At 50.2% G+C, this 24642-nt stretch overlaps 1 protein-coding gene and 1 long non-coding RNA gene across 6 annotated transcripts in view; one reads left to right on the plus strand and one right to left on the minus strand.

Moving 5' to 3' along the window:
* The window catches only part of ADA2 (adenosine deaminase 2), a 32934-nt gene extending 8942 nt beyond the window's left edge, over positions 1-23992 (minus strand). The window contains exons 1-4 of one of the 4 annotated variants that reach the window (XM_030040308.1): positions 23949-23992; positions 12645-12970; positions 9483-9708; positions 2420-2630 (exon numbers count right to left, since the gene is read on the minus strand). In XM_030040308.1, coding sequence (XP_029896168.1) covers positions 2420-2630; positions 9483-9708; positions 12645-12957 — 750 coding nt within the window. In that variant the 5' untranslated portion in view covers positions 12958-12970; positions 23949-23992. Of the gene's footprint in view, positions 1-2419; positions 2631-9482; positions 9709-12644; positions 12971-14016; positions 14192-23948 lie in introns of those variants that run through there. The other 3 variants (XM_030040306.1, XM_030040307.1, XM_030040305.1) reach the window with 3 other exon arrangements.
* Positions 962-23328, plus strand: LOC115352322. Of its 2 annotated transcripts, XR_003927095.2 has the most exons (4): positions 962-1026; positions 4226-4505; positions 9360-9520; positions 22781-23328. It is a non-coding gene; the product is annotated as an uncharacterized LOC115352322 (long non-coding RNA). The 2 variants fall into 2 exon arrangements; XR_003927096.2 differs by lacking the exon at positions 4226-4505 and having other exon boundaries at positions 964-1026.
* Positions 23993-24642: the final 650 nt, after the last annotated feature.

Below are 24642 nucleotides of genomic sequence, written 5' to 3' on the forward strand. Positions count from 1 at the left end.
AAGGCCCCGTCTGGAGTCGCTCACAAACAGTGGCTGAAATCACTCTGTTCTCATCCTTGTCACCTTTCTTTTCTCTTCCACCCTTCTCCTCCACCCTTCACCTGATCCACTCCACCTTCTCACTTGCCCTCCGGTGCTGGCCCTCGCAGCGATGCCCCTCGCTAAGCCCCTGCGCCCCGTCACGCTGTGGTGCCCCCCCCCTTGCAGGCACCAGCAGCTGTGGGGCGGCCGCAGATGCTCAGAGGAAATATTCCCCTGCTGCAGCCCATGGGAATGTGAGACTTTACACAGCTGAATTTGCAAACACAGCTGGGTTTGGGGTGCTTTTCCACAATGTTTGCTGTTTCGCACTAAATCCTGACTTTCATTTACTTTACTTCAGGGGCCGCTTCTGGCGGGCTTTCCTGCAAGGCGAGCTTTTGCAGAGCGTCAGCGCTGTTGTCTAAGCCTTGTAGAGGATCTCCAGCCACACAAGCATCTCCCTACTCCCGTCACACCCTGCTCACCTCGACTTTCACGGCAAGGCGTTTCCCTTCCCTCGCGGCCCCGCTCCAGCCCAGCTGGCACTTCCCTGCCCGCGCTGCCCGTCGGGGCTGGCAGCCCAGCGTGCTCGCAGCCCTCGCAGGGCTACCTGGGCCGCAGGCAGCCTGCCTGCCTGTACCTCGCAGCACGCCGAGCTGCCGGGTGCGGGCAAGCCCGGCGGCTCTGGAGGCTCCCACGCCTGGAGCCAGCATCAGGGGCTGGATGGGAAGCACATCTTCCCTGCCAAGCCTCTCTTCAAAAGACATTACAACCATGTCTAAGGGCTGCCGGTAAATGCAGGGTATTTTCCAGTCAGGCCCACGCACTCGTAACATCACAGATATTCTTGGCCCGGAAACCTGTGCGACCTGGGGGGATGCCAGCACTTGCACTGTCTCACAGGACAGGAATTTTGACATTGCTGTTATTTTCTCTTTCCAGGTACCCCAAAGACAGATGGTGACTGAGTTCAGAGCAACTGGCTCCTGACCAAGCCCCAGCAAAGTAAGATACATATAAGCTTTGTGGTCTTCTCCCCCTCCTTTTTTTTTTTTTCTTTTCAATACACCCTTCTCATCTCAGGCACGACAGTGTCAGCATGCAGCCCTGACACTGAGCCTTATTTTGCGATGGGGCCAGCCCGAGCCGCAACAGGGTAGGGTTAGCGGCCCGACTCCCCAGCTGTTGGGGAGGAGGCATGCACAAAGCCAGGTCAGCCTCCAAATTTGTCACAGCACCTGCCTGTCTGCTGACGGGGTGGCTGCAGAGGCCTTCCCAGGAGCAGCGGTGGCTGCTGGGGTGCAGACATTCGTCTGCAGCTGGCTGGAGCCTACCAGCCATTGCACGCAAGGGCAATGATTTAAGGAATTTGGTGGCAGGCACATTCAGGGGTTGGGCCACCAGCAGGACATCAGCATGGCGGCTCCATCCGCTGGACTCTGTGGTGCCAGCAGCAACCTGCTACCTGCGTTCCCCTGCACAAGCCACCAGCACCACCTGGTCCTTCAGGTGCTGCTGGATGGACCTTGCGCAGCAGCTTCATTCCCGATGCAAGGGACTGTTAAGAACATGGAGGTAGGTGGTGCAGTGAGGAGCAGCGGCCCCAGTTCATTTGTTTTGGTAAGGCATCTGCTTCTCTGACAGAGCTCCCACCGCTTGGAGCTGCTCTGGAGAACTGTATGGAAAAGGTCTATCTGCAGTGTCAAAATTGCCACTAGGAAAGTGGGAACCGTTACAGCCGAAGAACAGTGGTGGGGTCTGCTGGTGCTTGGGTAGGCATTGGGGCAGCGTGGGATTGTAGGACAATCTGACCAGCTCCGGGTGAAATGCAGGGAGAAAGGCCACAGATTTTACTGTTAGTGGCAATGAAAGGAGCAGTTCATACTTCACATACATAGCCAAAATTTAAGTTGTCTGCAAACTGTGGAAGACTGTGCTTTACCAGTCGGTTTACTAGCCCGTTCAGAGAAATCATTCTGAAATGAGCTGTGGATTTAAAATAATGTAACTATTCCAGAATAAGTCTCTATTCAAGATGGGAAATTGTTCCAGAAGAGCTGCCACAGAACAGGTGATTCTGGTGCAGACAAAGCTGAGACACATCTTCCCAACCAGCAAGATTTTGCCACAGCTCCCAGTCAGACTGTACAATGCAGTTTTGTGCTGTTGCCACAGTAGGTATATCTTCATTAGCCATGAAGAACAAAGCATCTCTCGCTTTCAAGCCCTTGCCTATGCAAATCTCCAACAAAGACCTTTGAATATGATCAAGGTTTTCCAGCATCCTTAGAAGGGCAGGTATGCAAACATCCAAAAACTAAATTCAAGATAGGGCTTGAGAAAAGTTATGGAGAAATAAGGATTTAAAAGAATACTAGAGAAGCCAAAAAATACGTACCGGAGGCAGGAGAGCTCTTATCTCAACATACTGTACGTTATCTTCATAGAGCTCCAGCAGCCCCTGGTAGAAATAGGCCTTGAACACAGGTGCATAGCAGATAAGTCCAGAGGCAATGAGAAAGACTTCTTCAAATCTTTTCCAAATGAAAGTCTGAGAAGGGTATGCCAGCTCAGGGGCATCTGTCACCAGGGTCAAGTTTCTCAGCAAGCTGTAGAAAAGGGTAAAGAGAAGAGGAAGAATTAGAAGAACAAACAAGACAACTGGCTTTCAGCATGCAAAAAGCTGCTGGCTGGCAGCTGGGTGTTCAGTACAGGAGGAAATAGGTTTCCTCCAAGATAGGTGTGAGTCTTATTGTCAGAGACCAAGCTTTGCAGATGTGACGCTCTCCTACCCGCATGCTCTGGGGTGCAGCAGGGCAGCGGCTGTGCTGAAGGAGGCACGTGTTCTTTGGGCAAGACCAAGAAAAGGTGCAAAGCCATTCCTGCCACAATAGGGGCCCAAGATCTAACTCAGAGCCTGTTGGCACTGCAATAAAACAGGCATAACAATGACTGGTGCAACTAGGAAGCATTCAGGTCATTTTTCTGCCACCTATATTTACTCCTCTAATGGCTGGTACAGCTAATAGCTGACGGGTAAAAAGTCATATGCTACACGTTGAGCTACAAGCAGGGTAAGACTAGGTCTTCAAAACCTGCCCCTTCCTTTTTAGAGGGCAAAATCTTGAGGAGTAATAGAGTTACAAAAGCAAGTTTGATGTTTTTATATCATAAGAATTGCACTCTGCTACCCAGGGGTATCCTTAATCTGAAGGTAGGCTAGTACATTACTCCTGCAGACAATATATTCTCCCAAACATCTTCAATGCATGTAAAAAGTTACAACACCCAGCCCTCTGTTCACCACCTAAAGGCAGACTGAGTCTCCAGGAGATGCCATGTACTGGGCCACCATCAACTTGTTTACTAAGCCTGTAACTTGCCCTGGTACTTTCATATTGTCAAACTATGTCATCTAATATAAGCAGGGGGAAAAGGATTGTGAATCAGAAAACCTTCCCCACCACCACCATGGAACAAACCTGATATCCTGCCTGCCCTGCTGATAACTTCTTCAGATTGTCTGCTGGGAAACAACTGATAAGAATCACAGGTCCTGGCTTTTCCTTAGGGGGACAGAAACATATTTATTTCCTCCATAGACTCAGCTGGCGTATAAACCTCTTTCAGAAATCCAGAGAGGTAGCGGGTAGTTTTATCAAGCAGGGTTTAAGGGAGCCAGTAATTGCAAGGTTATCTGGTTGTGGGTGGCAGCTTGCATTTAGGACAGGGTGAGCGTCCATGCTGCAATGCTGTCCTCTCTCTGACAAGCTGATAGCCTTCTTCCTGCCCGAACGGCTCTCCTCCCTCCGCTGGTAGCCACATGAAGAAGAGTTCATAATAAATTTCTCAGGCTGGTGGGCAAAGTCTAAATGGCGATACAGGGGTCATTAACTTCATTCCTGAGTGGACAAACCGAAGCCGTTGCAGCAAGCTACAGAGCCAGTTGCTTGCAGGCGGGTGGGCTTACCGGTCTGGCCAGGACTGATGCTTATCTAGTGTCAGGGGCTAAGCAGGTTCAGATAGAAATACCTTCAACCATGCTTCATCTTTCATCTGAGTATATTCTTTCACCCCTCGATAACAGCTACTGATCTTTAGTAACGTTTTGTGTTTGATGTCTTGGCCCCCATCCTCTTGCAGTGCTCTGCTCTGTTATATGGGAGGTGTGGGTTTGATTTGTGCTCTTATTATCTTCTTCCAGGAGGCTTCTGTGGATGGAATTAAAAACCTCCCTCCTACAGATGTAAAATGTGATCTGGTCCAAACTCATAAACTAAGACAATCCAGGCAGGGACATCCCTTTTGAGTCCCTCCATCCAGCCTGTAAAACGGAGCCTGTTCCCCCGGCATTTGCCTGCTGTTTTACTCTCTGAGGACCCTCTTCCAGTGGCTGCAGTTTCATTTCTCCTTTGCTCTGTTAATTTCTTTGCCGGGAACAATTTTAGAAGCAAAACGGTATATAAAGAGATGCTCGTACCACGGTAAGGATGAGATTTTTAAATGCTCAACGGTCATGAAAATTCAGAGTTAAGGTTTCCACAGCAACTTCAGCTCTGCCCTCCTGCGCATTACAATGGGGGCTTTGGTGCCATTACCACAGGACGCTGGGCAACACCAGCTACTGTTCAGTAATCCATGCAACCAAAGGGACCGAGCTGGACCACGGCAGGGGCGGTCGGCGTTTTGGGCGGGCAGTGGGGAGCCCGCAGCAGCGGGAGACACCACAGCATCACCCTAGAAACCAGGAATGCAGGAGCCAGGTGCACGTTGAAGGCACCGATCCAGCTGCCGGAGCTGTGGTGGAGGCCAGCCGCCGGCGGAAAGGGTGGGCTGCAGCTCAGCGGCGAGGGGAGAGGAGGTTTCGTGTGGGAAGAGCTGGGGAAAAGAGATTTTTCCGCTCCCCTCCTGGCCGAAGGGCAGCTCCCTGCCAGCGCCGCGCTCCGGTGGAGAGCACCTGCCCGAAGCCCAGAGCTGAGCGGGGCTGTTCCCACCAGCCCTGCAAGCACCGAGGGAAAAACCTCCCCATGGATCAAAAGGCCGTGCAAGCCTGTTCTCGCCACCCCGCGCAGCTTCATTTCAGATAAGGACGGGCGGTTAGCTGGGCTCCCACCGCTTTCTCCCCCTGTCCTGTGAGAACTCGGCTCCTCCAGCAATAAGCGCGCACAGGGCTCCCCTCCCTGCCTTTAAATCTAGCTGTACAAACTTGTGGTTGTTTACTTAGCCTGTGCTCTTGGGCTAGAAACAGCAATAAATCCCCACACCGCCCTGCTCCTAAAAGCACATAAATCAAATCGTGCTTTTTTTATAATCCCCTTCCCTTTGAGACTGATTATTGATCCCTATAACTGTTGAAGATTTATTGCGTAATAGCGATCCATCCTTGATAACTTGATAATCTCCTAAGGATTCGGGAGCTTTTGCCATCAGTAGCTCATGCAGATGAAGCAAAGCTTCATAAATACCTTTTTTTGCTTCTTTTCTGGAATGGGCCCTTGCCAGTGATCAGGTGCAGACTACAAATAGCCTTCCATGTCATGTCATATATGCACTGAACAATGCTATTGCAATGCATATGCCCAAAGGGGCACAGCTAAAACGACCAGCTAAGGTTTATTTATTTTTCAACTGTGGTTTTGCTTTCTCTTTTCCTGTTTTTTTTCCCGTTTTGCTTTTTTGTGTTATATAATGCAGAAGCAAATGGTTTTGATGCCTTGTTTTTAAAGGGATTCTTTCTCCTGCTTCTTTTTCTGTTCTCGATGGGTAATTATAGCCCTCTCCTCACTGTAGTATCTGAATGTCTTCCAGTGGTGCATTAAATAGTGTGACTAACATCTGTCACATGTGGTTCATTCGCTTTCTCTCTCTCTCTCTCGTCCCCTCTTCTTCTCCCCAAGGGGAGACTTCTAGAGGGAGCGGAGTGCTTTGTTTCTGTAGTGGATTTTTATTCTTTTTTTTTCTTTGTAATGCACACACTGCCCTATTTTTCTGTGAGATAAGGCAGTCAGAGGACATGGAGGGGAAGGTGATGGCGGTCCGGGCAGCCGTTAGCACCCAGGGGAGTTGTTCCTGCAGCTTCGGCCATGGTGTCAGCTCCCTCACAGATGACTTCATCCTGGTGATAGAGAGCTCCGCTGGGCCGGCGGAGCTGCACTGCCGGGCATGGCCTTAATCCTCGGGCTGCTGGCGGGGGGGTGTGCCGTGGTATTTTACAAATATCTGGAATGTCAATGCTGTTTCCCTAAATATCTAGGGGCACGCTCTTGCTTTAGAGATGGTGGCCATTATGTTGCATCTTGAGGAAAAAAATGGCATTCTCCTATAACATAATTGATTGTGAAGTAAATAAGTGACGATTATTTTTTCTTTTGAGTCTCAAAGCAGAATTCCCTTCCTTTCTGTGTCTCCTGGCCTGCGGTCTCCTGGCTCTCATAATAGCATCTTTTGGAAGCTTACCAGTAACAGAATACTCCAGGGTCTTGGCCCATAAGACCTGTGTTTTGAATAGGAATGATTAAACCTTCTTTTGAGGCAAACAAACAAAAAGACTTCCTTCCAAAACACACACACACACATATGTATATGTATGCATATGTACCTATGCAGATACCTCTCTCCCTCACCCCTTCCTGGTGAGGAATGCAGTAAGGTGAAAGCGGTGCAGTCTCTCGGAAACACTTCCATTGTTCCCCTCACATTTGCTGATCCACCCTGTCTTGCATGAGAGCCCTTCCCTGCTGCCATATTCCCTTGATACTTCCTTGAAACCACCCAACTATCCATCCGTTCCTTCCTCTGACATCTGCTTTCTCTCAGCTTGTCAGTGCTCAAGGGCAAAGAGGAGTGCAGGAAAGAGGTAGCCTGGGATGCACATGTTCAAGAGACTGGGAGAGCTTCCAGAAACTGAGAAGCAGAACAGATTGGGGCCTATTCCTGGCTAGAGACCTATTTCCAGACGGCCAAAAAACATTCCTAACCCCTAGACTAGTACCCGGGGATTAGATGAAAATAGGAAGGGAAGCGCCTCAATGTGGCTGTTGTTCGTGTGTTGCACATTATGTGCAATGACTCCTCTGCAATTTTGTGGTGATGAGCGCAGAAGGGCAAGAAATGAAGGACAACATACTCAAATGAGTAAGTTTGAGCACCCAGGATGTGAGAGATCCAAGTTTGTACTTGGCTCTGGCACACGTTGCTGAGGAAAATCACTTCATTGGTCTCTGCCTCGGTTTCCCCTCTACCCTTGGGGAGACCCTTGTAGAAGGGTCTGTCTTGTGTCCCTGTGCAGTGCCTGCCACTCTGAAGTCCTGCTCTGACTTGTGGCTACTAGACGTTGTCAGACAACTAATACAAAAGAAGGGGAATATGATAACACTGCCTCTGAAAAGAAGTCATGTTCCCACACAGGAACATAGGGAGCCAAATAATGCACAGCTCCACCCTCCTAGGTGTATAGGATGCCGTGGCCTCTAGCCTCAGCCAGAAAGGGATGTCACGCTACAGAAATACAGCTGAAAACAAATACACCAAAGGGTTGCTCCTGAGACAGTTCTGAAATTCCCAGTGCAATTGCTTGGCCTTTAAGGAAGTGAAACTGTTTCAAAATCCAATCTCTTGCACATTATTTATGGGTCTCCTGGTGGGGTTGAAGAGAGCTTGTGCTGTGATCTTTCCCTCCTCATCATTCCCAGTAGAAATGGAAGGGAGCTAATGGGGAACCAGTCTTCTCTTTAGAAGATGTAGATAAGTGACTTCTCACTGGATCTTATTTCCTCCATCACATGTCAGGGCAGTTGAGCCTCAGGATGTAAAAGGTCAAGAGTCCTGGGTCTGGCAGTACTTTCTCCTTCCTTTCTGGACCTCCGTAGGAGAGGGCTGGTGGGTGCCCTGGAGAGTCAGCTCCCTCTGCCCTGCCCCTTGCTGTTGTTGGGGAGGGAAGGTAATGCCATGCCAAAGGTCTGGCAGCTCCTCAGCTCCCCAACCTGACCTCCTTCCCAGATCTGTAGGGCACAGAGCCCAGACGGCTTCCACGTGGCGGGGATACCAGCTGCCTAAGAGTTAAAAGGTCTCTAAGAGCATACACCCTCACTGAAGAGCACTACAGTAAAACCCATCAAGTTTCACTTAGGAAATGCTGTAATTAGGGTCACCCGCAACACCTTAATCCAGCCTTCTCCTCATGTGTCGGCATGGCAATACTGTCTTTAATTACATGACACCCCATACTATTTTTTTCCGTGGGACCCCAGCCCTCGTAGCACCGCAGACGGCATTGCCCTCTGAAAGGATCGCTACTCAATATTTTCCTTTGTCCTCATCACTCAGTGTCTGGCTTCATGCATTATTTAGCGTGCTCTCTGCAGCCCCCCACACGTCATGCAGAACTACTCGCTTCCTCCTGGCCTTTTCGGCAGGGCTTTGTCCTGGGATCAAGGGCCCCTGGATGGGGAGACAGGGCTCCCTCTTCCCGTCACCACCGGCTGGAGGGGGAGCCAGGCTGTTCCCACCCACCTGTAAGTGATTAAATGGTAGGTGGCTGCTGAGCAGCCCCCTAACACCTGGTCCTGATAAAAGGCTGCTAGCTAGGAGGGGAGCTCCTGTATGAGGGTGGGTGAGTGATGCCTTGGGGAGCCATCTGCGGTATGAAGCTCCTGGACAGCTATAGGAGACGTCGCCTGTAAGGGGAGAAGCTCTGTTGGCAGGAGGGAAGAGTGCTGCCAGGCAGAGGACCTGTGTGTAGGCTTCATTGGCTCAGTCAGTGCCCAGGCTGAGACCTAAGCGCTTGTCGGAGGGCAGGGTGCAGTTCCTGATGCCTGAGGGTGCTGTTGGGAATGAGTGCCTCATGCTTCAGCGTAGTGGGTACTAGTGGGGTTTCAAAGACAGTCCTCAGAAAACAAAGTTGGTGTTTGGAGGGGGAGGTTGGGTTGGGTTTTCTTTTGGGTTGTTTGGGGGTTTTTTTGCTAGTGCAGTAAATAAGTGGTTTGCCCAACTTCTTGCTCTGAATCAAGACAATGACTTTACAAATGACTTCTCTACTGTTGGGGAGAGCCTGTTCATCAGCTACCCGACTTCCTCATCCTGTTCCTGGGTACCTCAATGGATGAGGCAAGGTCTTTCACCATGCAGCTCTGTCCCATGTTGGGAGTGCATCCAGCCTGGGTGCTGAGGAGAGGTGAGGGCAGGTCACATAAATCTACTTAAATGACTGTCTTCAGCATGTCTGTGCAAAGGACCAGAGTGAGGGTGCACAGAAAACGTCAGTTTTGATGGTCTCTAACTCTGGTGTACTTAATGCTGCAACCTTCAAACTCTTATATATGCTTTTTCTATGTATGCAGCCCTAAATGGAGTTCCCCACTTCCAGAGCAGCCAGCAAATGGGGAAGTTGGACCAGAATGATCCTGCCGGCTACACAATGTTGTCATGAAGTGCCAGCAGGCTTGCAACCCCTCTTCACTCACCTGCTATCAAACTCAGTCACGTTGTGCAGCTGTTTCCGGTAAGTCTCTAGCAAAACCCACTGGGAGCACTGGGCTGGCACTGGGTGAGGAGGGTGAGGCTTGGAAAAGCGAAACCGAACGGTGCCCATGTGGGTGAAGCAGATGTAGCAGTTGGGGAGGTAGGTGGCATTGTATACTAGCCAGTCCACACTCAGGATGGCATAGTCATGCAGGTGTAAGACAGCACCTGGTGGGAGGAAAAGTATATCCTAATGAGACAAGACAGCTGAGAAGAAGGAACTGAGGTTTGATGTGAGAATAGTTTGAGTTTGCCCATCCAGGGGCATCTGGAAATGCTTCTAGATGGCTGTGAGTGACCTCTCCCAGCAGAGGCTGTGCGGCTGCTCTGCCTCCCCCATGCTGGGGGATGTGGCCCCCTCCACATCAAACGTGGGGCAGGCAGAGCGTGACAGCTCCATGGGAGCGGAGGGAGGGTGGGAAATCAATAGGGAGCTCTGCTGCTCTGCTGGGATGCAAAATGCTCTGAGTTATTAAAGGTCTTTTAGACAGACTTTGCTGTGAGCTGGCTCAGGCCCCACTGATTTAAAGAGGAACTTGCACAGTAGGCAGCAGTTTACAAGGCATGCTAGCTACATGGCAGACCTGAAGCAATCCTCTGTATCTAAGTAGTTTGAATCCCAGCCTCAATTTTTGCATCTAGTCTGTGTCTTTTCTTTCATCTCTTTGAAACTCTGGCATACACCAAAATCCCAGATCATGACACATCAGGGAATTGCAGTCAGATGCAGAAGTACTATCTACTTCTATGCCTTATCAAAAGCATGCTCACTTACGTTGTACATCTGCTGCTGGCCAGCACGAAGGGCCTCTGGGATGCTCTGTTATTGTGCAGTATGTTGGCAACTGCCAGTCTTCCTGGCATAGGAAGCATCCTCTGCATGCTCACCTTCCTCAGCCCATCCTTTCGTTTTGCTAAAATATCTCCTTTTGCAGAGGCTTCTTGTGTTATTGGTGCTTGAACTAAAATTCACCTTTGTAAAGGGAAGATACTGTGAGAGCTAAAGTCTTACAGATATGTATTTTATTAGTCTAGGGGAGACCGCATAGTCAAAATAGCTTCGATGCCCTTAGGGGTAAAGGGAGAACATGAGTAGCAAGAACAAGACAAAAGACTGGTATGTATGTGATTTTAGACAAACTTCAAGACTATAGTGTACTAATCTAATATAGACTATAATGTCTATAACATCCCACTACAAAGGGTCTGACTGTTAAGATGCTGAGCAACTGTGGTTGCTGCTTTCAACAGAGCTAGTGCAACAGAATGGGCATGCTGCAGCTGTCTAGATCTGACCCTCCTTTCACTGGCAATGCCGCCATCTTTCCCTGTGTGAGAGCAGCAATAGAAATTACAATAGTGCTTGAAACAACAGTAATTCCCAGGGGCTCTGATCAAGACTGAGGCTGCTAAGACTGGGTCCTACTCAAGCAGCTACAAGGATGTGATCTTGGCCCTAAAAGCTTATGGCTCTTGCAAAGATTCTGAGAACCCATTTCAACATATCCTGGACTGAAAAGTGTTAATTTTTTAATTCTTCCTTGGTATCAAAGATACCCCATTGGAGGTGAAGAGGGAGGTACTTTTAAATTCCTTGCTCTTCAATTCAGCAATGAGAGGATAATGATAATTCTGACATAATAATAATTTATAGTGACAGATTAGGATGCTGCAAGCCAGGGATCCTCATCCCACACCACAGGCTAGGAGGGAAAAGCTGGGAAGTGAGAAAGATGGCTCTTATCCATTTGCCAGTGTCACAGCCTTGCAAGTGAAAAATGCTCCTGTGGAGACCTGACTCCCAAATATTCCAAAGCAGGTCACCAACCTGTTTCCAGGCAGTCATGTGGGCAAGGCCATGGGACTCCGAATCTAAAAAGGGACCACCTAGAAGTGTGGACATATTGTTCAGCGTCACGGGAGTATTGACAATGTTGACTGCAACTGTCTCATTTTGAGTTAAAGGTGGCAACTTGTTCAGCTACTTCCTTACTGAACCAGACATGCAGAGGGAGAAACTAGTCAGTTGGGAGTCAAGGCCTTCCTCCTGTGATCACCTCAACCTCCTGCCTCTCTGCTGAACTGTCAGCAGCTCAGGGACACGGAGACGTTAGGCTTCCTGCCACCCAGGATAGGTGGTCTGGATTTCACCTTGGCTAAAAATATCCTCTCCCCCTTTCCATTGCAACCCCGAGTACTGAGCTTTGATGCTGCTGCGTCCCAGCTGCTCACCAGAGGATGCACAGGATGATGCAGTGAAGGTATCGGACAATCTCATACTGCTATCTAACCTAAAAAGGTCTAAATGCCTTTAAAACTGTGTGCTGCATAGTACAGAAACCCTCTTGGTATAGGGCATTGCAGCCTGTTAGCACATAGCTTGCTGCACAACAGGGGGGAAGTGACATCTCTAAAGGCAAGAGGAGAAATGCCTGCCCTTATAAGCAGAGATCTCCTGTAAGTGCACAGACCAGAACCTGATTAAGAAAGACCAAGTGAGAGAATACAGTAGTTTTTATATTGTATTCTATGGGTCACATCAACACAGGCTTTGACTTGCATTCAACAAGTAAAGAAACTTGCAGTGTTGGAGGTAGCTACCTTCCTCCTCTAGTGCCCCCAAACTTTCCAGTAGACTTCCAGGTCTGCTACAGAACCACCTGCAGAAAGACTTATTGGGTGATACAGCATTTTTGGCTAAGATGTGGGCTAAGACAAGGTTGGTAGCATGTCTGTGGTATGTGTATGTGAAAAAAGGAAAAGCCCTAGCTGGAACATGCTGAGCAAATATGGATGTCTGGGATGTCGTCTTGTCTTTGCTTCCTCTGCCCTTTCTCCACACTTGAAAGTCTGAAGGATCCATATTGTAAGTTATACCAAATGCTACAATTGCTGGAAACGTGTATTCATTCAATCCATCCCCCTCTTCCTCTCTCCCCCTGCTCCATCCCCAAGCTCAGAGGCAGGGCTCTTCCTGGAACCCAGTGAGCACAATTTACAGCTCTTGTAAGCTTGTCTGCCACATCTTGTGCTTTGTCCCAGCTCTGCCTTAGAAAGCAAAAGGCGACAGGAGGATAAATAAGCAACCATTAGGCCAAGCCTACCTTTTGGCATGCGCTTTAAGATGCTGAACACTGTGCTCTGATCAATGAGGCCTTTTGCCCGAAAGAAGTGCATGGTTGGAGGAAACTGTCCCGTAGTTATGGCTGTGGCAACCTCTTCCTTCTTGAGGTTTAAGAGCTTTGTACTGAGCTGCTGTTCCTGTCTACTCAGCACCAAATTGCCACCTGTCTGACGGGCTTTCTCCTCCTGCATTAGGGAGTCCCGGTCCTTCCAGAGTGGGATGGGAAAGCAGAGGGAAGCCAAATTCAGGAGAAGGTATGCCAGCCTTATGCCTTGCCCAGGTGGAGGCTTCATCTTAAAGCTGCACCTAGGCAGGGGGAGAAGATCGGAGCATTAGCGCAGGTCAGAAGGCGGCATCTTAGCAATGACCCACCGGGATATTAAACTGTTAGCTTATTCTGCAGTAGTGGTTCAATTGGATGCTCAGTACTGGGGAGACCATCTGGTACCAATGTCCCCTGTATTTAGGGCTATGCATTAGTACACTCCCCATGATGCTGATTGCACACAGCAAGACTGCGGGCAGGGTGGAGACAAGATATGGCTCCCTGGATCAGGCTGGCAGCACATCGTGCAGACCTGCAGTATGGCAAAGGTCTAGCCCTGGAACAGGGGATTGGTGGGGTCAGGACTCTGGTTTGTAAGCTGGGATGGAGGCCCCTCAGAATAAGGGGTGCTGGTGACAAGGTGCTGGCTGTGCTGCTAGGGTCCCAGGGAGGGAAGCAGGGGGCCATAGCACTTGAGGTGCTTTTGGTTTTTGCTCGACCTAATCAGATCCTGGTTCCTACGGTCAAGAGAAGACCTTGTTGCACCCTCATGGTATATTCCAGCTATCAGAGGGGTTAATTTACAGGCAGAAAATCCCATGGCTTCCTCTGCAGTGACAGAGGTGTGTCCCTTCCTTGCAATCGCAGAAGAAAGAGGACGGAAGGGAGACCATGGGAGTAGTAAGAGATCACAGGAGACAGGCACATGTGAACTCTGAGAACTCCGCCCTTCCCAAAAAAAGCACAGCTGCAATATAATCCTTCAACACCAGGCTTTAGTGACCCTCCACAGCAATCTCTCCAGACCAAAGCAGGCTGGAGAAAAGCTCAACATTTTGAAACGGTCCCCCATGAATTACATAGTAAGTCTCTGCTTCCAGTCCTGTGCTTCCAGCCTATCCTCCAAGCGTGGGTCTACCAGGGTGCCCTTAGCCCCATCAGTGGGTCCCAGGAGATGAAGGCGTGCTGAGGGAGCAATCTGCTGGGAACAGAGCTGGGGGCAGAGGCAGCCCCACGTCAGGGCTGGCTCTGAACTTAGAGAAAGAAACATCCTAAAGAGTGCTATCTTATCCCTGGTGAGACTGACTCACTTACTGTTAACTTTCCTCCTTGCATCCAGAGCTCATCCAGCTGCCGCCCGAGAGAGCAGGGAACAGTTGTGTCTCTTGCAAGCTGGCTCTGTCCCAGCAAAGATAAAGAGGCAGGATCTGTCCCGGCGGTGCACAGCAAGGCACCCGCAGCGCAGACAGTTCCTCTTCCTGTGCTGCTGGTCTGGCTTGCTCAGCTTTTATTTATCCCTGTCCCTACTGCTTCATGAATATATAAAGAGGAGGAGGAGGCAGGGGAGGTTATGAGAAAGCAGGACATAGGCGCCCGGGCAGGCGGCTGAAGGGAGTTGGGCTGGGAACTGGGGGGTCAAAGCAGTGGGGGAACCCCTCCAGCTCCCACACAGAATAGAGGTGGACTTTTTAACCTGTCATTGGCTGCCAGCGAGTCAGTCGGGTTTGTCTGTGCAGCCCTCCCGTGTACCCTGGTACGCATATGCAGCTTTTAAATATCCTGGAAGAAGCTATTAGGCACGCATTCCTGGTATGGGGAAACTCTTAAGCCCTGCTCGGGCTGTCCCAGGAAAACACATGAGCTTGGCTATCTAATCTGATGTAGAGCACCATACGTTTAATGCCAACAACGCTGCAAACTCTGCTTACTAATGGTTTTTGATCCCAGAAAACAGTAATATGTAAAAATAGTTTTAAATTACTTTGCCCAGTCTTTGCCAGCTGTGTGAACCAGGCAGACATCAATCCAACTGGCCACACTGGGTCTGCATTGGGCTCACAGGGCTAAGCTTGTGCCTGGGGAGTAAATCAGGTGGAGGTGGGTATGGTCTGATTTTTTTTTTTTTTTTTAAATCACAACAAATATTGTAATTTCACTGTTTTATTTTGCACAGTTGAATGGACCGAGTTTTAAAGTTATTTAAAACAGATGTTACATAAACAGGCTTCCAGGGGAGAACAAAGTCCATTTGGTTTAATTTAATCAAAATTTTAACCATTTTAATTTTTTAATAAAAAAAGAAAGATCTCATAAGCCAAGAGCTATTGAAAACAACCCACAGCAGTCACAAAGGTCATTTTTGAAGCAGAGAAAGTAGAATCTGGTCAATAATACGTTAATTTCATTAACTGGCACCACTGCAACAGATTGAAAGAGGGGTGGACAGGCCCCCCTGAATATCCCAGCTGGACACCACAAGCTTTTCCTCCTCTCCTGGTCCCTTCACCCTTTGCTGTCACCAAGATTAGTCCCAGCATCCATGCAGGGATCAGTCAGGGTTCCCCAATGCTCTCCAAGCCCCAGCCAGGCAGCGTGTTGGGAGGGTGGCTGCGGCCCCTTGCCTGCTCCTCAGCAGGACAGGGTTTTTCTTGAGTCTCAAGATGATCCTGCTCCCAAAGGGAGATCAGAGAAGTGGCAAGATGACCCAGCTATGCTTTGCAGCAACTATTAGTTGATGAAGGCAACCTGAGGATGGGCGGTACAGGGAGAGACCACAGAGGGAAGCGTGTGGAGTGAAAAAGGGACGGTTCAGTAGGGACAAGCGTTCTGCCTACAAATACCTTCAAGGGAACAATATAAGCAAAGGAAGGGAATTGCTCTAATTATCTCTGAGTAGTAAAGCCTGGTGTTAGGACCATAAAACCAAATTCAGGCTAGGCAGTTAGAAAACCATCTCTGCAGTGAGCAATTGGGTGCTAGAGACAAGTTCCCAGGGAGGAGCATTGAGAGGGGTTAAAATGCTGTGCGAAGGATCTCAAATAGCAGCTCAGAGTCAGGCAGGGCTCTTGGAAATGCCTGCCAGAGGGCCTCTGAGATTTGCAGCACTGGCACATCCTGTCAAATCAAGTTTGAAAAACAAAACCAAAGTCCAGTGCTAAAACACTTCTTTAATGGGACTTTTCCACATAAGCAATCACAGCCATTGCCAGGAGAGTGCTGTACAGATGTTGCAAGGGTTGTGCTAGGAAATAAGAAGGTGTTTGAGATGCTTTGCTGTCTATTAAATGTGGTCCATGCTCTGAAAACAAAAATCATGGGGGGCCAGCACTGGTGAAATAAGACCATAGTCACTCTTAGGCAGGATCTGTCTGGACATGGAGGGTAGAAGGAAGGAGAACAGGACAACCCAAGCCAGGGTATGGTTGCCACCAGCCAGGAGCTCCATTTTTGGGAGGACCTGGATTCTTCTAGTGCCTGCAGGCGTTCACAGCTCTGGTGTCAGACCTCCCTGGGAACCCAGGCATGGTATAGGAAGACTTGCCCTGTATAAAGGACCAGCAAGGAATGTTATAGGAGTTGTTTCCATACTGATGCATCTCTTGGCTAGTTTGAATTCTTGCTGAGAAGTGGGCAGCCTGTCTGGAGGTTGTGTAATAGCTCTGTGTGTCTGTCCACAAGACCACGACTGCAATTCCCATCCAGTCTTGACCGGCTCCTGAAATAATCTTACACTCCCTTGCTAGGGTCCTGCTTGCTCTTTAGTGGGGGCTGATAGGGGCATCAGTCATGCTCTGCTCCTTCATCAAATGCCCCAGCTATTCCCTGGTTTCTTGCCCATGCTGACCTCTTGGCTGCTGCAGCTGTGCCTAGTAGTGTTCAAAAGCCCTGTTTTAAAGCTGTCACGGGTATGTCTGTGCGAGCTGCAGGCACACCCTTTCTTTATGCCCAGCTGCACATCAGATGCATGTGAAGCTTTAAATAGCTGGTGGCCACCACTTAGTGCTCTCAGTTGAGTTCCCCTTGGTTCAGTTTCAGTTCCATATGCAAACCAGGTTTTTTCAAACCTTTTGAGCTTCTTGGAGGTGATGGCTACCATCTCCTCCAGCATGCTTCCCCGCCTCTCCCTCCTGCATCTTCCCTGCTGCTGCCACAGCTGGGTGTCTTCTCCCACCATTCAGTCCCTTGCAGCAGCAGCAGTGCAAAGGGGAGCACGGACGCAGACCCCAGCCGTGGGGTGTAGGAAGGGGGAAGGACTGCAGAGGCAGCAGCAGCATCGGGCTTGCGGACATGCGTTTTTCACTTCATGTTTCAGCTCAGCATCTCACACAGTGCTTTACAGCGTCCTGCAAAGTCCATCTTTCTGCTGCAGCCTCTGCGTGGAGGATCAGCTTGCTGCGTGCCACTGCAGATCCCAGCCCCAGATTAAAGCCCTGCAGCACGTGTAGATGATAGCAAAAGTTACAGTGGTGACAAATTCAGCAGAGGCTAGACCTAGGGGTAGTGCAGACCTGGCTGTGTTTCCTGTGTGGGCAACCCATTTTGCGTAGGCCAAATCCAAACCAAGGAGCATTTCTGACAGTACAGAGGGTTGGGGTCTCTTTTAGCTTCTTAGCCTCTCTGAACATGCTGAAGTTTTAAGCCATGCTCTGGAAATATCACTGTAAAGCCAGGAAGAGAAGGTTGGAGCTGGGAAATGTGTTCCCAGCTCTACCAGTTAGATATCCTTTCTGTGCCAGCTGCCTCATTTGTGAAATGGGACCAATTCCCTGCCTAGCTGCCCTGCTTGACAGTAGTGATTATTTATTGTATCTGCTGGTGAAATAGCTGCACTCCCCGGGCCAATGGCTAGATGGCTGCAGTTTTAAAGCAAGTCTGCATAAGAGACATACTCTAGTTTTGAGAGGAAAACTGTGAGGTGGGACAAGGGGCTGGAAGACAGCCATAGGTGGGCAGGCGCAGCAGGGAACGAGGGCAGGCTGTGGAAAGCCTGCTCCTTCAACCCCTGCCTCTCTGCCAGGGCTGGGTGAGACTGCAGTGCCAGTCTCCGCTCTGAAGTGGTCCCAGCCCCCAGTTAATGCCTGTGAAATGCTTAGAACGTGTAAAAGTGCTAAGTGCTATAAATTATTATTAAGAATAGACTGGCCCAGGATGTTTGGGATGATTAAAACCTCCCCAGTGGCCTGCTAAATAACCTCTGCTTTGGTCTGGCTGAGCACAGGTTGGTATTTTTTTTTTCCTTCCCGCCCCCACCTTTGTGCCCAGCCAGGCAAAAATCTGGGCCATTTACCAGCTGAGCAAGGAGGTCAGTGGGAGCGCTGCAGCAGAGAGGATGACAGTCTGCCATGGGTCATGCCGGCAGCATTGCTCCCCAACCTACAGCCAAGCTCTGCTCTCCCTCAAGGTGCTCCATCTCCCTTCAGAACCCCCCCCCAACTTAGCTGCCCGGCCATGCTTCTGTGCATCTGTCCTTCAACTCCTCCTCAGCTACATCCATGGCTATCTCATGATTTAAGATAAGACACTCAAAATGCTACAAGAACTGGAGCCAGGGAAGATGGAGAGATGGAGAGAGCCAGGGAAAGAGCTAAACTCCCAGGTTAATGATGAATCACTCTGGGAGTGGAGTCATTGATTTGTAATCATTGCCTGGCTCCCAAATATAAAAGCCATGAATTCCTCTGACCAGAGACCAAGATGAAGTGCTTTGGACACCTGCAAAAATTCAAATCTGTCTTGCTCACAAAAGCAGGGCTCATAGCTCCAGGAGCCCAACAGCCTCATTGGCACTTGCCCTCTAACACGTGGAGCCGCCAGCGCTCGCCGGCATCAGCCTGCACACATGCCAGGCTGTTGCTGCGCTGCTGCTGAGCTGAGCTTGCAAATAAATAAGTCAAACTGCATCATTTCCTTCAAAATCCTCCCACCCCTGCCAGGGTTGTTCCCTGCTGCTGTCACCCGGCAGCGGAGGGCTGGGAAGGGGAAGGACAAAACAAAGTGAGCCAGTGTGTATTAGCACCCTGCTGCTTTGGGAGCAAAAGGCAGGCTGCCAAGGGCTCCCAGGGCAGGAGCTGAGAGCCCTGAGTATTTGGAAGAGAGGCTCAGTGCCATCCAGGGCTGGTCCCAAGCTGACTCCGAGGTTTCTGTGCAAAGGTTCCCAGAGAATATTAGCAGAGCCTCAAGTTTATTATTTGTATTCTTGTATTCTCTCCTATCTGCTAGGGGCAAAAATGAGAGTAAACTAGGCAACTGAAACATCCTGCATTAGCACAAGTACTTGACTCACTCTCTCTAGGGAATGACCTTAGGGAGGGAAAAAGCACAGTGCCACTGTGGGAAGTGTTTTCTTGCTTTTTGTATTAGTCACATCACGTTTCCTGCCTGACCTGTGGTGTCTATCCATCACCAGTCTATGGTGGCTCCCACATATCAGCATGGTTTTGAGGGGGTTTGCCCTAGTATAACAAGCAGGGCAAAATTCCTGTTCCCAAAAGCTATATTCCATCCAAACATCCCCCCCCACTCCCAGCCTCATACTCCACCCACCTGACTTCCCCAACTAGAACCTAAAGCAAACCACATCTCTGCCCTAATCCCTCCACCTCTGCCCTGGGAGTTCATCATGCTTTGATACAGAGGATCTGAGTTCATCCCTCGTCACTCTGCAGCTGTGAACATCACCACAACCTCTGCCAAGACACTCTGTGTCTCCACATCAACTATCTTCTCATCTCACTGGCTCTCCATTTCTCTGTATCTACATCACCCAGGTTGCTCCACTGCCACATAGACTTCAAGCCCAATCAATAAGAAGTACAAGGTCTTGCAGTGACACAGCACCATGGTTTCTCTCTCTCTCTCACCCTCCCCACCCCGGGCTTTCATAGAAATCCCACCAAAAGACACATATGCTACACTGCATCCCAGAGCTATGGCTCTATCTTATACTCTAAGACTCCAGAAATGCTTTGGGAGAGAGGATAGCAAAGGCTGGGGAGCACACCGGCAGCTACACCCAACCTTCAGCTGCTTGGAATTCACCCCACTGTGTACGGTTTCTTTTCCTCCTGTGTGTGAGGCAAGCAAGTTGGCATTTATAATGGGTTTATACTACAAAATTAATGGTAGTGAGGAGCATTTGAGTTAAAACCTGACTGCCCAAAAGTGTCTGTCTTGTAGCCAAGCTTCATCCTGCCTAGGCAATCCTCCAAACTTTATTAAAGCCTTGAGATGTCAAAACAAGGCTTCTGCCTTGTTCCCTTTACATGTACCTCCATATACCATCACCGCAAATGTAGATGCTGGCCTCAAGCCAGTTAGTGCTAGCAGCACTGCCAGCAAAACATCATTCCCCCCAAGCATTACCCAGCTTCTTAGGCAGGGTTGTGCTCTGCGGGGATTTATATTGCTATCAACTGTAGCAGCACCTGAGCAACAGAGCTTAAAGTAAGGTGAAGGGTGCTCATCACAACAGTCACCCGCCCAGGGTATGCACTCAACAGCAGAGCGCAGCCACTTGGGATCATTACAGGAAAAGCTCCGGGCATTTCTGGCATGCCTAGACTTGTTCATCCTGTTCTTCAGAGGCATTTCAGCCCAGCCCATAACACTTTGCCTCTTGTCCCCTGACACATCCCAACCCTGTCCTGCAGGTAGTGATAGGTGCAATCTTACCTTCGCCTAAATCACTGCATCGCCCCAAGAGATGCTCCTTCACTAAAGCACTACAGCACTACCTGCATCACCACATCAAGCAGAGAAGTCCTCAATGCACCCACCCCAACCTGGGTGACAAGAAAGGCATGAAGCACATGGTAAGCGTCGCTTTTGCAAGCCCTTCAGCAACAAGCTGCGATATGATCACTGACCTCACAAAGGGAGGCACAGACAGGGGCCTCAAGGATATGGCTTGAAGGGTCTTCAAGCCAAACAACCCATGTCTTTTGGTAGTCATGGGAACACAACCACTTCTCAGCCCACCTTCTTTCAATCACTGGTGAACAAGCCTTGGCTCTTGAACCTCACTGTCAGCTCTGAGAATTGCTCCTGTGTGAGTAATACACTGTGCGATAGGATGGGGAACGTGCTGCTGCAAGGTCCGCTGTGTAACCTGCATCATCAGCTATGGGAGGAAGCATGGCTGCAGGGACCAATGCCTCTGGCTTACCCTGGGATCCCACTCCACATCTAGCGTAGCCCCCTCCAGAGTGACATGTTAGGAGCCCTGGGGAGCCATTATCGCCATCTGCCTAAAATTCCCCATTCCCATGGCTCTCTTCAGTTTGAGAGACAGCCCTCATAGCTCTAGCACACATTAAGATTTTGGTATGTGGCACATACGTGCAGGAATGCTGCCCATTGCTGCTTTGCATTATAATATGTGAGCGCTGCTTCCTTTATATTCTGCCTGATCAATATGTCTTCTGCAGACGGACAACTCTATTTCCCACTGTGGTTTCACTCCATTGGTGACAGCCAAGGCAAAATCACAAGCAACGTCAGGGATGTAGGCATCAATCAGCGTGTCAGCTGTTAGGAAGCAGCCAGGGCTGGCTGCTTCACAAGGGAAAGTGAGCCTGGAGCTGGGGGCAACAGCAAGGCAGGCACAGGGCAGTGGCCACACTGTCAAAGGCACAGTCCCACAATACCCGAGCAAGAAGAGCAGAGCAGGTCTGGTGACGGGTAACCAGGTTCAGCCAAGAGTCCAGCGATTTCTGGGCAAGTCCGTGATGACGAGGCAGATCCGAGGTAAAGCCGGGGACTGAAGTCCACAAGCCAAGGTCTACATAAACAGGGTACATGACACAGGCATGGCTGCAACACAGCTGTGAGGTAGCCCAGGTGGGGACCAAGTGCAAGATCCTCAGATTACAAGTGAAGAGCAGAACAGGCCCTCACTGAGGCTTTTTAACAGAGCTTTCTCAAAGAGCTCTCTTCAACGTTGGACACCTGCATGATTATCTGCTAGCCCTGAGCCCAGGGAGCCAAACCCCCAGGGGATGCACTCAAGGCCCTGAAATTTGCAACCATGCTGTGTAAGCCTTCTCAAGGCAGGTATAGATGCCAGGGGTTAATATAATCTGCTGCCAGTCTCCAGACTCAAGCACCACACCGCCACAAATGCCCATGGTTAACAGCAGTGGGCATTTTAAAGGAAAAGACCCTTTCCAGGCACCCCTCACCTGTATCCCAAGCACTCTACCCGGTTGGGACGAGCCTGTGTTTGTACAGCAAACAGTCTAATGCTCAGCTCTGCTTCCTTGAACGCCAAGTCCTGCCATAATATAACCTGAGGCAAACCATGCAGTAGTACCTGTGTACCGTGGTTTCACCGAGTCTTGGCTCTGACTTTTTTATGCTCTTGCTTTTGATCTGACAGCAAATGCCACTTAAGGCTGGCTGCTGTTTCTTTTGCATCGCTGTGAGTTTTCTACAACTTTGAGCTCTAGTTTCCCTGCCCATTTGTGTAAGGTGCCCTTTGCAACTTCCCCGGCTTTTCGGGAAGGTACAGGGCAGTGGAGGGAGGGATGGTTTGTAGCGTTACAACCAAGCAGTGGTTTGGCACCCCTGTACCTTCTGCAGCAGTGAAGTTCTCCACTCTTACAAAGATCTTGCTTGCATGGAAAGGATGTGGAAAGTTGCTATAAAAAAAAAAGGGAGCGAATAGAGAAATTGCCAACCGCATAAAAATAACTGTGTTTCAGAAAAGTTTTTGAAGCAGTACTGGGGACAGAAAGCAGTGCAGTGCATAGGAGGGAACTCTGCCTCAGGGTTAATACGTGCATGCACACACCTTATGCTAAAAGAGTATTCACGATTTCACTCTGGAGAGGAAGAACTATAAGCCAAGCTGAACTTCTAACTGACTCCAGTAATTCTGGTAGTTTCTGTTTATTCACCCTGTTGTGAGTTGGACCTGAACCAGATCCTATCTGCATCTCTCGGGTTTTCAAAACCCACCTCTGGGAGACAACAGGAAAGATTAAATGCTCACCATTCGTGTCATCCTCACCAGTCCCTGAGGAGAAGAGGGGGCTAACAGCCACCAGCGCCCTTTCTGGACTCTTTTCTAGGGCCAAGATGAAGATGTATCGAGGTGGGGATGTAGGAGGGACAGCAGTGTGATAGGTTGAAAGATTTTGGTCTAAACTCTGCATCCAGCTTCTGCCCCAGTGAGGCCCCACTGCAATATGAGAAATCAAGCTTAATAAAACATACAGAGGGCTGTGCCACAGGCACTGAGACACAGCCAGGCTGCAGCTTGTTGGAAGGGACCATCTCCATTAGCGTGAAGAAAGAAGATCCAACAACTGGATTTAGTCTGTGGATATCTTAATGTCTCTGACACCGCCAGCTTGCCTCCTCCTGCTGCTGTCCCAGCCCAGCGTGCATTGCCGATCGCAGCACTGACGTAAAGCTGTAATTGCCAGCACGGGGACTGGGGCCAAGGGGAATTCGCTGAGGCAGTCGGCCTCTCCAGCAGCCTGTCAGCTCCTAGGTCTGCAATGGAAATTAATCACTGAAGCTCAAGGAAGCACACCTTAAACAAAAACCCCACCGGCTACACTGAAGAGGCAGGACATGTCCAGCCTGTTGAAATGACCTTGTAATTAAAACTTAATAAAAAGTGGCATTTATCGATGAGTTGTATTAACCTTGTCTAAAACCATTTGGACAAATTAAAACTCTCGGTCTTTTCCTGCCACGTTAAAAGCAGCAAGGCATGAAACAGATCAATAACGCTAGCCACATTGGCTCTTTGTTTGGGCCAGAAGAAAGCTTTGCTGTTGGAAAGCTTCAGCTGGCATGGCTTCAGCCGGCATGGCTTCAGCCACCGAGACGCTGCCTCCTGGCCTCTGCCAGGGCCCCTGCTGGCGAGCCCCAAAAGAGATTGCCAGGGTACTTACATGGGCACATAAAGAATGCTCCCAAAAACGCTGCCGGGGACCAGCTGTCCCACTCCGGGGGACACTTCCAGGTTATTTGCATGAGCAGATATAAATGTATGCCCCAGAGAGCGCTGCCAAGGCCCCTGCTGGCATGCAGCGGGGGCTGCTGCCGGGGTACTCGCCCGGGCACAAAGCAGCACGGGCCTCGGGGTGAGGCGGTCGCGAACCCCGTGTGCGCACATCGCACCCCTGCGAGGGTGCTTCACGGCACAGCCCCTCGTGGGAGCGTAAGCACTCAGGGCCCTGCATCTCGGCTCGATCGCTCTCCGCCGCTCCTGTGCCGGCTACAGACCTGTAAAGCAGAAAGACTGCCAGACCTTGAGCTCTTTCCTTCCCTCGCCCAGCTGCGTCCGTCTCTCTCCAGCCACACAACAGCTGAGCAGCTCAGCACCGCGCCACCTGCTCCCCACCTCCAGTCCCCCCGCTCCAAATCCCGTGCGTGGCCACCCCGGGGACGGTCAGCGCTTTGCCCCGTGGGCTGCACCCTCCTCCCGTGGGGCTCCAGCCCCCATGGCAGCTGTGGGGCCGATCAAGCGGCGTGCAGCAGCTGGGAAACGAGTGGGCACCTTGGGAGGAAAATAAAATAAGCCCGGCCAAGGCAGCGTGGGCAAGTCAGCCCCGCGTGTGCCTCCTCCCCACGCAGCCAGGCAGGGTGGGCGGCAACGGGCAGGAGAAAGGCATGGGGACAAACAGGATGCCTTGGTCTTCTGTCCACTGTGGGAATGCTCACGGTTAGTCGCAATCTGCTTGTGGCAAGCAGTTACTGTGGCTTCTGCTGAGAACTGCCCCTAAACGTGCACTCGCATTTGCTGTCGGGTTTGCTTAGGCTGCGACCCTGGTGCTTCTCCCTGTGGTCCTGCTGTGGCCAAAGTGCTGCTCTTATGCCCCGATGCTCATCTGCTGTACTTCAGCAGCCACTGGCTTGCCACCGGCCACTGCATGTGTGAACACTACTAAGTGTGTGGATATGGTGGTTTACTTCTGTT

The sequence above is a fragment of the Aquila chrysaetos genome, chromosome 17, assembly GCF_900496995.4.
Source record: "Aquila chrysaetos chrysaetos chromosome 17, bAquChr1.4, whole genome shotgun sequence".
NCBI lineage: Eukaryota > Metazoa > Chordata > Aves > Accipitriformes > Accipitridae > Aquila > Aquila chrysaetos.